Source organism: Accipiter gentilis, chromosome 23 (assembly GCF_929443795.1).
Source record: "Accipiter gentilis chromosome 23, bAccGen1.1, whole genome shotgun sequence".
Classification (NCBI taxonomy): Eukaryota; Metazoa; Chordata; class Aves; order Accipitriformes; family Accipitridae; genus Astur; species Astur gentilis.
This window is the reverse complement of record NC_064902.1, coordinates 20635065-20652690: the sequence shown is the minus strand read 5'-3', so window position 1 is coordinate 20652690 and position 17626 is coordinate 20635065. Positions and strand designations below refer to the sequence as shown.

Here is a 17626-nt window from a genome sequence, read left to right as displayed (position 1 = left end):
TGCCAACACCTGGCAGACTTAATCATAAAATAAATCAAACATTTAAATAGCAAAATTTTGTACTTACAAGCTGAGAGATTGTAGGTCGCAACTAAGACAAATACAAAAAGCAAAACCAGCCTGTGGTCTGTGGCAGGATTCCCTCCTTGCCGTCACCCACCGTCTGTCCAGGACGTCCAGCTTCCGAGAGACAACAAGAGCAGCACCCCGTCCTTCGTGGTGGCCCACGCAGTCTGGCTGCTTACCACCTTCTGCTCCTGGAGAATTAGCTTTTGGGCACACAAGCAAATGTCTGATAGTCGGAGCCAGGTATCTTGGTAAAAGGGATTTCGCAGACTTGGTCACATGCAATCAGTGAGGGAGCAAGTAATCTAGATAAATGCTAATGAAAGCTCTTGCTGGCACTTTGCGTATTCAAAGGCTATTTACTATTGTTCCTAGTCAGCTGGCTCGCTAACTTCCCATTCAGTCTGGATTGCTCAGATTCAGCTGGGACCACTATAATATTCACATTACACGTGATATAAGCCATCCACTATGCGTACATTTTGTTAAGCTCATTATCGGTGGCACACTGGTGAGACCACACATGACACATTGTTAACGCGGATGACAGATCCCGTAACGAGCTGTCTTATCTGGACAAACCAAAGGAAGCCGGTTTACCTCCACCGTGAACGGCACGCATTGACGAGGGCTCCTGTAATGCACTGGGCTTGGCTGTGTATGTACGTTACAAAGCAAGTGTAATGACACAATTAACATCCACCCCATCCCAGACAGCTCAGGTGGCTCTTTCTGGCTGTCTGGGTCCAGCGGTGAGGAGCACTGAGAAGATCTCTTTGTTCTTGATATCAGTCCTCAAACCTCACAAAGAGCAATTAGGAAACGGAACTGGCCTTGTCAGACCTTCTGGCATCACCCACCAAACTCAGTTGATCATGGAAGAAGTCTCATAAGAATTAAACTGAAAACTTGTAGCAACTTTGTACTGAGAACGTGCAAACTGCAACAGCTTAAAAGCTGACCAAATTTAGCAGATTTCACAGGGACAACACAAACCATCCCTGTGCCGCACTTCAAATTCTTGTTTCAAAATATGTTGATACTAAAACCTTCTCAAAGAAAACGTATCCAGAATTTCTTAACATAGGCAAACAATGTTTTTTTTTTCTGTAATCTTACTCTCGGAAATGACTGAAACACTTTGGCTCAAGCATACCGTTAAAAACAAAAATTGGCTTTGGACAATGCCCAGAACACGAGTTTACAGCCCAAATGTTTAAAGTTTGGCAAAGCACGTACAAACTAGTCTATATTAACCTGAGGCAGTGCTACCATTTCTGCCTATGAGATGAATAGAGAAATACGAATTAGATTTCAATACCAGAAAATGTCACTGAGCTGAGCGCTGGCCTGACTGTCAGGCTAGCTTATTTTCCAGAGCAACAGTGCAACAAAGCCAACTGCACCGTTAAGCCACAGTTTGCTGCTGAGCAACGTGTTTAGGCTTTGTTAGCTGAAGAATTTGAAACATCACATTTATGGAATCCCTCCACTCTTACATCAAATCAACAGTCTTCTGCTGGACTTACTCTCCTGGCCTGATTTACAGATTATCTTTTTGAATCAGATAGAATATTATCTCATGTAGTCTATCACGTTACTATAGGAAAATAACAAATAGATGCATTTCCGTTGAAACTGGAAATGAAATATCCTGCCTGTTTCTGTTTTATTTCTAATCTGATACAGCTGTGTACTATTTCTAAAAAAATTCCTGACTGAACTCAGCCACCTGAACTGAACAATAATATTTAAATACCAACTAGTATTTAAGAAGATACTTAATTGCACAAAAAAAACCAAAATCATAGGCAACATTTTTGAAAGTTTTACCTTAAGCTGCTTAATCAAATTACATAATCAAAACTTATCTAATCAAAGCCATAAATTTTTTTACAATTTCAGTAGGGTCTTTTTTTTACTTAATTCAGTTATCATCATCATCTTTTCTGCTTTTAGGGAACACTAGTTCCCTCATGCAAGAACTTTCCAGTCATTCAAGATCCACAGCCACTGGCTGTCAACCAACTTTGGAAAAGCCCATAGTATGTGGTTGGCATATCTAACCAGGGATAGCCTGGATCATTCTTCAGCTTAGAGGGCCAGCAGTAAGATCCAGGCTACCTCTGTCTTGCTCTAATCTTGGAAGTTCTACCACCATCGCAGTGGTAATCCCGTCAGGGAAACATCACAGTCACAGCACACAGATGGAGTGCCTACCTGCTTTCAGATGTTTGGCAGGGATTTGAAGAGGTCCCGTTTCTTTCTTTTCCTCTAGGTAGGTAGATTTTGCTACCACAAGACAGTCTCAAAGTTAAGGGATGCCTTGTCGCAGTCTCTGTTTACTAAAGTTTTAGTACTAAACATATGGACAGCATGAACTGCATTTCAGTAGCAGATCATTTTAATGCAAACTGTGAGTCGGTACAATTGCAGCAGTAGCTAGGTATCCTACAAGAGTCCTATAGCAAGATACCTATGTACAGAGTTTGGACATAAACGCTGCAGATGATCCTTGCACAACATTCCCATTGTCATCCACAGAAACTCACTAAGCAAATAGTCAGAAACTAGTTAGATAACCACAGCGCGAAATCCAGGCTGTCTGCCACACAACGCCTGTATCGGAATTTGGCCCTTGGTCTCATTCCTAGCTATTCTATCATCTTCTCTTCTTTATAGCAGAATGAACTGAAATAAGGATTATAAAAATGCACACCTTCCGAATGCTTAAACAATTGGAAAAAGTATAGTCAATCCAAACTCGTAACATGAGGTAGTGTTTCCTACAGACTGGAAAACATCTATAAAACCTACGACTTATGAGTACTTTTCTAGTTCCTTGGGAAGTTCACTGGTGTTTTAGCCTTTACATCTATGGCACAGGTTCAATGTGGATCCAAGCACTCAGATACTGAATAGTCATAAATGCCATACTTATTTTATTGTATATCTTTCTATATCTGGTAAAGCTTATATTTTTAATATAACAATACATGAACCTGTCACTTACACTCTTAAAATATAATGAGAGTCAGTAGCATAGATGGCCATTTTTTTCACTTGGTATAAATATTAATCTAAAGCTGATCTATAAATACTAATCCAAGGCACTCCTTCCCCGCCCTCCCCACCAAATCCACATACATTCACATATATCTCCTTTGCTTTGTAGCCAAGTCCTAAGGCTGCATGTAGGCTTTCAGGGACAGAGATGGGCTTTCTCTGTTAGGTTTATTAAATGCCTAGTTCAGTCATCTCCTGCTATAAAACTGAGGCTCTCAGATGCCACCGCAGTATGAGAGAAAAATAAACGCTACTAAGCATATTCAACTTTGCCACAGCCACTGCTGAGTTTTGTACAATTATATTCATTTCATTGTGACTTACATTTAAACTGTACTTCTAGCCTGCTTAAATATGTTAAGAATTATCCTGAGGGACCATAGTAAAATGTAGTCATGTTTATTTGTAATTGCTACAAAATGGTTTACAAAATTGTTAGTGTCTTTTATTATGCCTGCTACTGAAGCACTTGCCTGTTAATTAGAGAAATTTCAGCTGTCATAGCTGGCAATTATAGCTTCTGTATCACTGTCTGTTATGAATAGTCAATGAGAGCTGATTAATATGCATGAGTAGCAGTATATAGCGTGTGCATTGGAGCACAGTGCCGCAGCCGGAGCGGAGCAGCAGAGGGAGTGCTGTGTACTGCCAGGGAAGGAGGGAGAGCACGAAAGAAAAGAGCACCGTTCCTCTGCAGCACCCTGTGCAATACCACTGTGAACTGTTTCGGTCCAGCCGACCCACCTAGGGCTTTCAAGGATATCTGCATGCATGCTTGCTAACAGATTTCTGTGGCTGCTCTGGTGAACAAGGGGGGTTATTCCTGCCACTTATTTAAACATGGGATGCAGTTTGTGCACTCTACAGAAGCAAGAAGAACAGTACAAGTTACTGTATGAAGTTTGTCAGGTAAAGAATTAGATTTCATTTCTAAAAGCAAATGTTCTCTTTTAGGCTTGTGACCACTGTTAATGACAAGGAAAATGGAATACCAAAAACTGCTTATACTAGTGGAAATGACAGGGGGTTTGCCTTATTTGATATGTCTATGATTATATTTTTACCATGTACCTTCCCATTCACACTTGCAAAACATCAAATATTTGAATGTATGCTATTATACATCAAACTTTTTACAAAACTTTACACCACAAAATCGGACACTGTTGTTAATTTCTCCAGTATGTATTAGGTAAAATCTCTTGACAAGGGTCATGGCTTGGTCACACGCTCTTTGAACAAGTTAGGAAAGACATGCCAGAAAGGCTTTGTATCTGTTTACGAATACACACAGACACTTCTTTCTGTGCAATGCATTCTTTCGGTGCTCAGTGCGGTCTTTAAGTGCCTGTTCCTGTCAATGTAAGTTTATGTCTAGTAGTTGTAGTTTTTGCACCTCTGCATGTAGAAATACCAGCTACCAAAATAGTTAGATTTGACAGCAGATTAAAACTACTGCTCTGCAGAGCTTCATACATCAAATTACTCCTATTAAGCATCTGATAAGTTTTCTAAAAATGTGGTAATACATTAACCTCTATTACAAAAATGTTATTTCCTGTTACTGCTTCTCCCTCTGTCAATCTCTGAAATGTCTTACTCTGTTACATCTGAAGTGCCATTTGGACCAAAACAGCGTGATGGAACCTTGCAAAGCGATGGCCAGGTGTTTAGGGACATACTCCTACAAATCTCTTTTGAAATAATCATCGGCAGATAGCTTATAGATAACCTCTGAAAACGTGAAGTGGGTTGTCAGTACAAACACTCCAGATAAACACAAACTACCCAGATCCTTCAAACTGTACTTTATCACCTTGCCGTTCCTAAGGCAGTTTAGAATAAGTGGCAATTATCGCCAGTCACAGGAGCATTGGGCCGGTGGACATTTCCCAGCGCTGCCGTGTTGTGCGCTCGCCGGCAGAGGGAATTGCTCAGCGGTGCACAGGAGTGAAAGAAATCCTGTGGTCCTCGCTGCGTTACCACCTGCATCTGATCCCAGACACTGATGTCACCGACAACAAAGCGAATAAAATATGTGGTTTCTATGTTATGCTAGTAGGGAACTGATTAAATTTTAAACACAGAGTTTGATCTAATAATTCTTGCTTGCTCACCCAAAGGACGCTGACGCTTTGTGGAAGAAAAAAAACTTGTGGGAGCAAATAGGAAGACAGGTTTACTGTCATTTCTATTTATACTAACTCACTTCCACTTGCTAAGCTGCTATGCATGTGATGGTGGGAAGAATTTTAGAGGAGGGTAATCAGATTTCTCGGACATTATTCTGTACTGAGAACTAGTTTCAAATGCCGCCTGCAACAGCAGACCTGGTGCCAGGTATTGTTTGTGTGAATCCTCTGTTCAGATCAAGCAGTGGCTGTACTAGTAGTTACTTATCCCCCAAGGCTGCCAAGTTTTCTGGCAGTCTGGGTTTGAGGACTATCCGTGAAGCACAACAACCAGAACAAACCGAGACGGCAACAATTTAGGAATATTTTGATTGTTTAGGAAGCTTGCACAATATTTGTTGTGAAATAAAGGTGGCAGAGAACCTTTGCAAGTTACTGATGTCTCCTAGCAGATGCAGGACAACATTCTTTAAATACGTGTCCTTAAAATCAGTCACAGGAACAGTCCCACTGATATCTGAGATGACTGAACTATCCGGTGCTGGCTGCAGGTGCAGATCCCTAGCGCTACTTTGGATTTAGAAATCAACCTGCAAAATGCTGCAGCCTTGTTTCAGCAATGTGTGGAGCACAGTACTGGTGATTAACTTTAAGCAGGGAGGTCCTCTGGGAAACATGGTTGGAATACCCTCAGCTTCCACAGAAGTGAGAGGTGCGTGTAATCCTATAAAACTGGGATTTCTAACATAGTAAAACCTGAATTATTTAAGACTATAATCCCTGATTATTCCAGAATATAAATTATTGTGCAGAATTATTTTAACAAGGTACTACTTTGATTTCTCTGTTTCATAAGATAAGAGGGAGGGAATTCTATAGCTTATGGAGTATGTCCCAATAATTAAATATCACTATAAAAATGCATCCTCATGTAACCTACACATAAGAGCAATCACTTAAAATTTAACGGTGAGGGAGATGAAGAATCATCGTCATTTAAAATAACAGGATATAAAAGACAAAAGTTTCAAAATATGCTAGCAGTAACAAATACCTCTTACAGTGGTTCTATTTTGTATCTTCCATGTAACCCTAATACCATGTGGTAAGATGACGTTACCATTTCAGAGAAAACTAAAAGAAGCTTTTTTTAGAGTCCAAGTTAGACAACATTTGTGTAACTTGGTTTTAGGAAATATTGAATATTGTTACAAATAAATCCCCTTAGCCTTATTTTTTAAAAGTTCATGACTCTGAGATGTAGGAATTCAGAAAACACTTGCAAGAATTAATAATAATACATTAGTGCACTTTATTAGGCCAAAAGCTTTAGTGTGGCTGGGAAATTAATGCTTCAATAAATTACAATTCCAGAAGGTCCAGTACGTCTGGCTCCGTAAGTCCTCATAACAGAGAGCACAAAGAGGATCAAATATACCAGGGCTCAGGCTTTATCCCTTCCTCATCCATAGATAATTCAAAGAGATCCTCTTCATTAAGGGCTTTGGCACATTGCCTACGATTTCTTTTTGGGCCGCTGTGAGCTTAATGATGCAGAACAACGGTCTTCCCTCTTGTTGAACACATACCTTATTGTACCTTTAATCACATAATAAAAACCAAATTAAGACACCTCGTCATTAAAGTCTATTGTAGCTGTGCATATCAATGCTTTGTATTACAAATACAAAGGGGACTATGGCAGCTTGAAATCTTGATGCAGAACACTGTCACTGACGATAAGCGTCCTTGTGGCAGCAATGTGATGCATACAGTATCTCAGATGTATCTTGAGGTTTGCTTCCCAGTTGCATACAGCATAGGAAATGAAGTAATTATATGCTATTAGATTTTGGTTTTCTAATGGAAATTTTCTTTAGAAGACTTCAAAGGGTGTGAAAATGGAGGCAGAATAGGGAAGAAAGAAAACCAGAAAAGGGGGGGGGGGGGGAGGTGTTAGACCAGTTTTCCAGTTTGCATTTCCCAATGTTATCAGCTCCTATACAAACAATAACAGAAATAGGGGCTTTCCCCTTTGTAGGAAAATTCCTGGGGGACCGAAAAGTAATCTCCATTGAAGGAAACTTACAGAAGAATGAGTCACCTGAGATAGAGCTTTTGAGTTTGTAAAATAAAATAAAAAAAGATTAAGACCCCAATTTAAGAAACTTTCTCAGTACTTATTTCACACTAAGCACGTGTTTGCATGCAGTTTGGGAGGTAAGCACACATAGTGAAATCATTTCCTAAATGGCCACTTAATATTTCCAAGGATAAGAACATAGAATTTTAAATCACAGGTGACTCTAAACTGCTCGAGCAATGCTCAAAGCTATTTCCTGCGATTCAAGATGATGGAGTTCATCCAGTTCTCGTAGTGGGAAGATATCATAAAAACGACCCATCAAAACTGGCACTACAAGCTGAGAAACCATGCGATAAGTGAGCATGGAGACTAACCCCTTCCTCCAGGCTGCCCTTCCAGAACAAGGATAGAAACGCTGGCAGGAAACAAGCTCACATTGCCACTGCCCTTGCTTCAGATGATCCGAGGTCAGAAGATTTCTGCCTCTGTAATTGTTGAGCTGGCACCTTTCACAAATACTAAAGTTCATATATAAATAAACAGTTGATGTAATGACCTTTTAGTGCTTTACTAACTTGAAAGCCTCGTTCACGTGCTTTTGGCCTGGCACATCTCTGAGACAAGTAAAAATGACAGTGTTAGTGAAAACAATAGTGGGCAAGCTGGATTTGTCTTCTAAACTAGACTAAGATACGATGCAGCCAAGGTTATAAAAGCATCAAGGTCAGCATACAAATTGCTGTGCTAATGAGAAGACAGTAGTGATGAGGAACTAACCGACACTGTACTTCATTGGCAACTTCCAGCAGCATCACTTGCGAGGAGGCTATTCCTTCAGCAGAACTCACACACAAGCCAGTTGCACTGGGCTGATCACTGATACAGCTCCCTTTGCTATTAGAATTCCATTCACTTGTTTAGACTTGCAAAAATTAGACTAAAGTAATCAGTCATTAAGAAAGCCTGATTCAAGGAAACAGTCTAACTAGACTTAAACCTACTGAGCAATGATGTTATCCTAAATGAGGGCCAAAACGAAGCTTGCCAAAATAAACATTCAGCTCAAAAAAAAAAAAATTCTAATCAAAACTGTAAGATTTAGGAAACAAAAATAATTGCCTCTGTACATATGCTTTTCACACCCTCAAATTTAATTGGGCAGCCAGAGAATTAGTTGGTCTACATTTCAGTAGTTTTCCACGTTAAGACCAAACTGGTTGTGCCAATTATAGTAAACTGGTCTACTTGAAATACACTGTATGGCTTCAAATACTCCATGTACAGTCTGTGCTGCAGCTGAAATTAAGAATAGCATTGAAGTTTTATTCTGTCACTTCACTACCATTAAACTTGACCTCAATAACAGTTGTGAACCTATCACACTTACTTCAAAGTAGGCATGTGTTTGCTTAAACAAGATGTTAATTCCAAGAGCTTTGTTCTAGACAGGGTTTTCTACTGCTGAATTAGTTCAGCTGTAGAAAAACTCTGCTTGACAGACTGGAGACTCGTAATCTTCAGAAAACTGCCCTTTAATGATTGTGGCGCCTGTCTGTGGCTCAGAAGTCCCTTTTCTTAATTAGACATTTACCAGAAACTGGCAATTGAAATTTTCCTCTTCACTTGACGATGAATAATGTAATCCCTCTGTTAGGATTTCTCTGGAAGATACTCTTTATTGCATGTTAGAGGAATATTTTGGTCATTAAAGGAACGTAACCAAGACATGATATGAAATAAACAAAATGCCTAATGTTCACCTGTAATATAAATGGGTAATTTGACCTACTGTGCACATGAAATATCTTACTGCTGTGTAATCTTCCTAAAATCTACGGTGCCTTTCTTCTTTACATTGAGCAGATAAAATGCTTAACCATAGCATAGATTTATTTGGAATTTTTTTAAGTGATAAATGATTGAAAAGATGAGTTTTGTAATGCTTTACACTTATACATCTGTTTAATGCTATGAAGCAGGTGGCAAGAAGTCACAAGGGAGAAGGCACTAGGGACAATCACTCTGTGCTTTACTGTCACATGTCAGACATGGGCTGGGAAAAAGGAAACATATGGAGTAATGAAAAAGTGCAGATTTAATAAATGCGTTTTGCTGTGTTCATTAATAACGAAACAAAAGGTCAGGCTTCATTTTCACTAGGACAGGGCAACTCTATGTTTATATGTACACTGGGATCGTTCCTTTCAGAGACTCAGTGAGTAAATGTAAGCAGATCCAGCTAGCCCTCCTGAACTCACTAGCGAGATAGGGATTTGACTGGAGAGTGGCAGCCTTAATAATATAAAATGCACATAAACTTTAAACAAGACTACAATATTCACTACTTTAAACAGTGACTATTGAAGGAAACCTTCCTATTATCACAGTATTTCTTTAGGCAAAAAGCCAGAGGCCACCATCTAAAAGAAAAATGGTAAACATCATGGCAGTATTTTCTCAGTTGTGTCAATACAGTGATAATTCTAGACATGTTGAAGGTGATTGGACACGCTGTCCACTGGCACACGAACTGGGCACTTCTTCATTTCATTTCTAATTGCTGAAACTTCTTCTGGCTTTACACTGAGACACCACCTTAGCTGCGTTACATAGCACTCCATTTCTCAAACACTACCACCAGACTCCTTGGGAACACTTGAGAAATAGGTGTTCTGCATCACAGAGAAAGTAATTGTACAATCAGACTAAACCCATACTTGGTTTATGCATTTTCATGGATCATGTGCACTTACACTGAGTAAATTAGCTCCTACAGCATCATTTTAGAGAAGGTGATCATTCCTATGCTGAAAGATCACAGCTGGTAAGAAAGCCTTTTTAAATTTGGCAGAGTTGCTTGCAGAGTGCAACAGAAGCTCTTGTATCTGACCTAATAGCATCTGCGTAACTTCCATCAGTTTTAGACAAAAAAGGAGAATGAAGGTGTTTTTATCAGTAGCACACTAGCAGAATTCTAGGCCATGGTCAAGCAGCATGGACTGGAAGGGTAGAGTAAGGTGCTGGTGGTGGGACTCCTACCTACATGACACTGTCTGAGGTTAGTTTTCTTCAGCCAAAAACACTGCTCTACTTCTGGAAGCAGATGGCCCAAGATGACAAAGCCTACTCTGCAGATAGCAGGTAGCTTCTGAAGCAGCAGGCCCTCTTATTAACGAATCCACTTGGATCTGTCACTGCTGCTGGGTTCCCAGGTAGCAGCACTGGGTGTTCTTTGCATCTTTTCTTAGCATCAACTTCAATAAGCCTCTTCAGCACAGGTAACTTCACAGCTATCCACAGTTGCTCTTTCCCTGTCTTCTATCACTAAGACCTTTGTGGAAGAAGGGAGAGAGTGGGAGGATGGGCTCAAAAACAACAAACAATGAGCAACAGGTGAAGAAATGGGAATGTTGTGAATTAGAATGGTCTTAACGACAGTGTCTTGGAGATCAGTGGTCAGGTTTCGGTTGTGGTGTGCTCTCACATGACCCTGGGTAGATCACTAACTTGTTTTGTGTTTGATCTCATCTGCAGAATACTCCTTTTGTCTTTTTGCTTGGAGCAGGCTCTCCAGAGGAGCCACTGTCTTTTGTTCTCTGTTTGCATAGTCCGATATGCTGCTAAAGTAATGTTAGCATTATTTGAAGGCCTGGTCTATACACCAACTTGTACTACTCTGATTTTAATGGAAGTATGGTGTTAAATATTGCTAGACTGTCAGCTATTTGAGCTGTAGGTGCTGGAAGGGCATAGGAGGGGAAAGCTCCTTCCAAATATGTCTTCCTTTTACACCATTCTCAAAGCACCCCCTGCATGCCACTGCTGGAGAAAGGTAACTGGTCTACAGGGACTTTTGGCCTGATTCAGTACAAGAATTTCGCTTAAATCCATGTAACATTACACCCTCAACTAAACAGATTAATATTTTTATGCTATTTACTATCATGGTGTATTATTTTAAACATAAATATAGAAATACATAGCTTTTAAAAAAGTTCTCATTCATAAAAAAGCTGTGATTTGCTGTACTAGATGAATACATAGGTTCTTGCCTCTTGGGAAAAGGACATTTAAGAAGGGCAAGAGCATTTCGATGTAACATCTCAGCAGAAGCAGCCCAAGGTGCCACACTGGAGGCATAGCACTATACATGGGCAAATATAAAGAATGAGAGAAAGTGGGTAATTGCACTTGCTGAATTCTGGTCATTAGTAATTCATGATTATTTATGACTGTCATTTGTACTTCACTCAGAAATATAATTGATTGGCTCCCTCTGGGTCATGCTACTGAAATGGCAGAAAGCGTCATTAAAAAGGGAGGGCCTGTAAACTTCTTTCTGTGTTTTATGTGGATGAGGGTTATTAAGCCATGAACAGATATGCAAAAGATCACTTTTTTTAATGCTGACAAAATATGAAAAAGTATTTCGGCCCTGATATAGTCATTTAACACAATGAATGCATATTTAGGAAAAGAGGGCTCCAAGTAAACTTTGCTTACAGAGAAAGTACAAGAGTCTCGGAAGCCCCAGCACTAGTCTAAATCTGTTTTCATTGAAGCAAACGATAGAATTCCCTGTGGTTTTATTTCGACTCATGATACATGGGAGCGGAGCCTGAGAATCCAACCAAAAGCAGGCACATTTTAGTATGCTATATACAGCACTAGCGCTGCCTTGTTAATACGTAAATGTGCTAATTACTAGCAGAATAAAAATTCCTTTATTTCAAGGGTCTTTCTCCCAAGATTTTCCATTTGGAAGTTAACGGTTTAGAGAACAAATGTATTCTGTACTCTTAAGTAAAGAATTTTTCTTTGGTCTTAACTATTTTGTCATGGATGGCTCACAAGGCAGAAGGGAAATGCACACACATGGAAACAGTCTATTACTAAACAATATAATTCTGTTTTTTTGAAGAAGAGAGAGACTGTCCATATGAGGGAAATAAAAGAGGGATTAGATGGAGCTGCAAGAAGAATTAACCTATATTTTGAACCTTCTTTCTCCAATTCCTGAGGAAAAGGGGGTTTAGAAAATAGGCTTTTTGCTGCTCTAGTTTCTATAAAAATCTTTAAAGTTCTGCTGCTTTTTCTTAATATGCAGACTTCGTAAGAACTTGCTAAAGAAGTGAATTGGACCATAAAGAGCGTTTTAAATGGAGCACAGACGTCTGTAGTCTAGCAGAACTAGCATTTTTATAGTGCACTTCCCAAGGATTTGCATGAATTTCTACAAAGAAAAGCTGCTTACTCATTCTTAAGCAAAAAAGTTTTTTCTCTGTGACATTTGTGAAGCACAGAAGAACCAACAAGCCGTACAATGCATGGAAACGTTTACCATTCATGACATTAAACCCATATAAATCAAGTCTAACTTGATGGATGGAAAAATAATTTTCTTTTACTGAAACCTTTTTAGTTTCTGTTGTATACCACCAACATCCAGCAAACAACGTTTCACACTATTTAAGCAAAAATAAAGTACAAAATAATTATAACTGCACGCAGTAAACTCTTATGTGCAGGGATTTTCTGGCTTTCTCAACCTTTCAGTTACCTACTTCCGCCAATGTCCAGCGTTACTTCATCTATACTATTGCAAATTATGTTTGCACATGCTTGAATGCAAAACTCCTCACCTACATTCATTGAGTGTCCTGCCTCATTCTCTTCTGCAAACCTCTTTCTAGCACGGCCCTGTCCTATTGCCCTTGCATCGCCTCTCCAGGTCCGCGGGGCTCCCAGGGGCTCGTGTGCATGCCTCCCTTGTGACTGCAAGTGGGAAACTGGGAATCAGTTCGAGGAACATCTTTCTAGTGTAAATAACCCAGGTGTGTAAATTCTGCTATCGCAGGAGAAGAGAAAGAACAGATACTGGGGTTTCCATAAGCACTGTATCAGAAGGAAAAGAAAAGAAGAATGGGTGGTAACCAGGAGGAAATTTTGTCTATGTAAACAAGTGGCACATTTTGACATACCCGAAAGCCCCCAATTTATGTCTGCCATCCACAAAGTGGCAATTAATTAGTCTTTTCTACCCACCCAGAAAAATAAAACATGTAAATTGTTTACCTTGCTAAATAATTAAACAGCAGCTACTGATAAAGTGACATTTATGTAATAGCACAACCGTGTGCTATCTTATCAAAGCATCTTCCTCATACCTCAAACAAAAATAAGACTGTCTCTTCTAGTAACAGGGTACAATTCTGTCATCTCAGTCATGGCTGCAAACTCCCATTGACTTGCGCAGGAGGTCCAGCCGTGTCCTCGCAGCGTGAAGGCTGGAGGGCTCCCAGCCTCTGGACCTTGTGCCAATTTTGACCTCTGGAAGATTTGGCCTGAAATTAGCATCTAAACAGTGGCAGTTGGCTCTGGAATTGCTGGAGGATACCAAACCTCTCAGTACAATAATTGTTGAAGTAAAAGCATGTGTGTATGGTATAAACCAACATGAGAAAATCTGTCCTCACAAAAGGTATTTCACTGTGACATATATCCAGAATTAATAGAGGAAGAAGGAGATTTCAGCAGGAGGGATGCCAAATGCCTCGCACAGCTCTGACAGAGAGAAAAGCCATTATATATCCAACACCTTACACACAGCACTGTAAAATTACATGGAAAGCCATGTCTTAGCTAGGTAGTGCAAATTCTTCACAAGCCAAAATGACAGGTTTTTTCCCTGTTTTTCTTCCTTCTTGATTCACCCATCACTGATTTGTTCTTTCTCCTCCTCTACTGGCCATGTGTATTGTAGCATCCTATATTCAATAATACATATGCATCCAACATTCATAATATGTTGCATCTGGCAAGCTACTTAATAAGTAGCTACCAACACGAGAGAGATTTGAAAACAGACTCAGGAATGCAATTGGGTCTTACCAACACTACACCCAGCAAGATCCTACTGGAATTTTTACTCATTTATCTCCAAGGCAGCACTCAAACTTTTCCAGCCTTTTTCACAACTCTTAGAAGTTTGATCTTAAAGTATAGTCACATTGTATTTGTTGCTTTTACATCTCCTAACTGTCATGGGCTGTGTTCTTCAGCAGTTTCACCTGATGTTCAGAGTTCAACAGTGAAGTTCATCTGCTGCTGCTTCTGTTTTTTGGCCAGATACAGCATATTGCCTTTTTTTTTTTTTTTAATTCATTAATTCCTGTTTATTTTTCTCAACATTTACTTCTTGGAAATAGGAATTAGTAAAAGCCCCACGATTGAAATGAGAGTTTAAGACATCATTTCCTTTTATTTATTTGGTGGGACCCTCAATTTGGATTTGTGTCATGGCCTCCCCTATTATACCTTGTTGCATCATCTCTCTTTTTCTCAGTTATGAATATGTATCACATTTTACCTTAATTGACTGTGACAGCATTTGCCTTTCCATTGTCAGAGTTTGGCCATGCCAATTGAATGCCAGTGGCATGCACCGCTTCATAACATCTTGCTTTGCTATTGGACTCACCTCTGTTTCAGTCAGAGCCTGAACTAAGGCATTGCAAAGGCAAAACTCCCAGTGACTTTAGTGAGCATCAAATCAAGCTGAAGTGACTATTTTATTTTCATTCCAAGTATTAAAAGAAAACTTCTAGGAGACACTGACCTCCCAGACAGCATTATGCCATGTTTATCTATAGATTTCTTGCTGCCTTTACAATGTAGATTTTAGGTAGTGTGCTCTCTGCAGCCTACTTTTGTGCAAAAGTCTTTAACATACAGTATATACTTTAAATTACTATACTATAAATTAAAATACTATAAATACTATTCTATTTCATAATCATTACATGATTTCTATTAAAAAAAATTCAAGCATCCCTTCCTTATTTACTGTATGGTCTTAATTCAGAGTATTTAACTCTGTGTCTGTTGCAGTAGCTAAGCCTGCTATCTGGCTCCACCACAAATTTCATCAAGGTCCATTCAGTTCAGTTTAACTACATACAGTTCAGTTAAACTACAGCTTTCTTCATATTCAATATATTTCCAATGCAAAGAAGGTCCAAAAGCTAAGCATTTCAACGTTTCAGACAAGTTAATTTATCCATCTTTTGTGCCATGAAAGATCCCATTGTCTTTGTCACATGGCATGTAAGGTTCTTAAGAAATTATGCATATTTGTAGGTTTTGGCAGTCTTCTGAAGCATTCATATGCATGGATTTCTTTTTTTTCTTGTGTTATTTCAGATGTAACTATTTATAAGGAAGAATTTTGCTGAGCATAATTCAGCAGCATTAGGAATGAAGTCTATGATTATAGAGCCACTTCTTTTAACAAAGTGAAACTGTACAGATATATTTATTGGCTTTTAAACACTAGAAATAATTGTTTGTCAGTTGTGACAAATTTTCCAGATAGAAACTAAACATCTTAATATCATCTATTTGCTAAAGTTTCGGAAGGACTCAAAATCAGGCACAAGTACCAATTCTACATGGACACCAGAGATTGGGCCACTGAGATTGTCCCAGTATATTTTTCTTCTCCATCAGTTTTGTGTTACTAAAAATAAAATACCAATACCTGCTACTTTTTCTAGACAAAAAAGCAGTTTAGCTCTGTTACACATAAGCAGACTTGAGAATTACTAGTTTTCATTATCCCAACATTTTAGCATTCCCATCCTCATGTCCCTTCAATGGAAAATTATATTATTGATGTGCTGGGATGGGAAATACTAAAAAAACCATAACAACAACAATACAGTGAGTTATGCTTTCATTTTACTATAATCATTGCCATCTTATCAAACCCGTGATATAAAACTGTATATACATCAAATATAAATCCCCTTTTAGAGTTATTTATTTACCATGCTCTGCAGAGTCCTAGTATTCTGAAATGCCCAAGCGGAGGTTGTTGAATACAAATACCCAGTGACATGCTCAATTCTGACTTGGAGCCAGCACTACAAGATGAAAGGTTCTAGCAGAGCAGCCCTGATGCCATTACTTACAGCACTTTTAACACCCCTGGCCCCAGGTTTTCTCCAGCCCCTCCACTGGGGCTATCCTTGTAGCCGGTGAAGCAGGACAGGATGAGCACATGCTCCTCAATAGTCTCATTCACTGGCCAGTATCTACAGTTAAGCCACTGGTGAATGGGCATTTGTGAAAACCCCCGTGTATCAGTTCTGCTGCCCGAGAGGGAACTCGGCGGCAGCAGCAGGCACGCCTATGAAATGCTGTCTCAACCAAAAAGCCAAATGCCAGAAAGTCACAAACCTTTTCTACACAAGGTCCCCTTTGCAGGAGGAGATGTTTTAGATTAAAATTTAGCTGCCTCTTCTCCCTAATTCCAAGATCTGGCGTCACATCCTTCTGCGTGACTATGCAGCGCTTCTCCTTTTCACTGCATTATCAGCCTGCAGAAAATGTAGTCAGGATACTACTTGGAAATAATCCCTGTGGTAACAATTTATGATACAGTCCAACTACCACCTGTTCTCTGCATGACATCAACCTGACTTTGAAGTTGTGATTATTTATAAAACAATTACATATGAAAGCACAAAGAGGATGCCGGTCCACAGATTTGCAGAAACAAAGTGTCCTAAGGAACCTAAACTAAAATGCAGGCCTGTACTAAACTGTCTGCAATCCAAGTTCATTACAATATTGGGGAATAAACTAGAAAGCTATCCTTTGCATGATTTTACCAGTCTTTAGCATAAAGATGTAGAAAGCAGCTCACATAAAAAGTTTCCTGCTCAAAAGTTATTCTGAGCACATTTCTGAAAAACACTACAATTGCTGCAATTTAGATTCTTTTCTTTTGACTGCTTGTTGGATTTAGTTGTACCAAAAAAAAAAAAAAAAAGAAAAAAAAAAGAAATTAGGATGCACACAGTAAAATGTGCAACATTTAATTTGCAGCAAATAATAAAACTCGAACCATAATCAGCATTTCCTTTTTCCAGAGAAAACATTACACTGAACTTAATTTTACAGCTGTACAAATTGTTTTAAAGTAATCTGCTCAATTGGGCGAGTTAATGATATTTAATTTGACCAGGCCAAACTTTACATGCTATGCATTACTGTGAGCAATTGTGTTCGATACAAGTGTTTGTGTAATGTAAATGTAATGCTAACACCTTCCATTCTCAGCTGGCTTAACAAAAAAATACTGGTGTCATCACCTCTCTTAAGATAAACCAAAGATGACAGCGTAAAGAGTGTTATGTGCACAAGGTAATTCAGCAGGAATTTAGCCTTTTCAATCTATTCTGCACTTGAGTTAACCCTCTTTATTGTCACC

The 17626-nt window shown here is 39.2% G+C and overlaps 1 protein-coding gene across 2 annotated transcripts in view; it reads left to right on the top strand.

Annotated features, from left to right (window-relative positions):
• The window catches only part of PDZRN3 (PDZ domain containing ring finger 3), a 146839-nt gene that overhangs the window by 110014 nt on the left and 19199 nt on the right, over positions 1-17626 (top strand). Inside the window, exon 1 of one of the 2 annotated variants that reach the window (XM_049826969.1) lies at positions 3768-4041. The exons of the other annotated variant lie outside the window; for it this stretch is intronic. Within the exon in view, the coding sequence (XP_049682926.1) occupies positions 3973-4041 (69 nt within the window). The 5' untranslated portion in view covers positions 3768-3972. Of the gene's footprint in view, positions 1-3767; positions 4042-17626 lie in introns of those variants that run through there. 2 annotated transcript variants of the gene reach the window in all.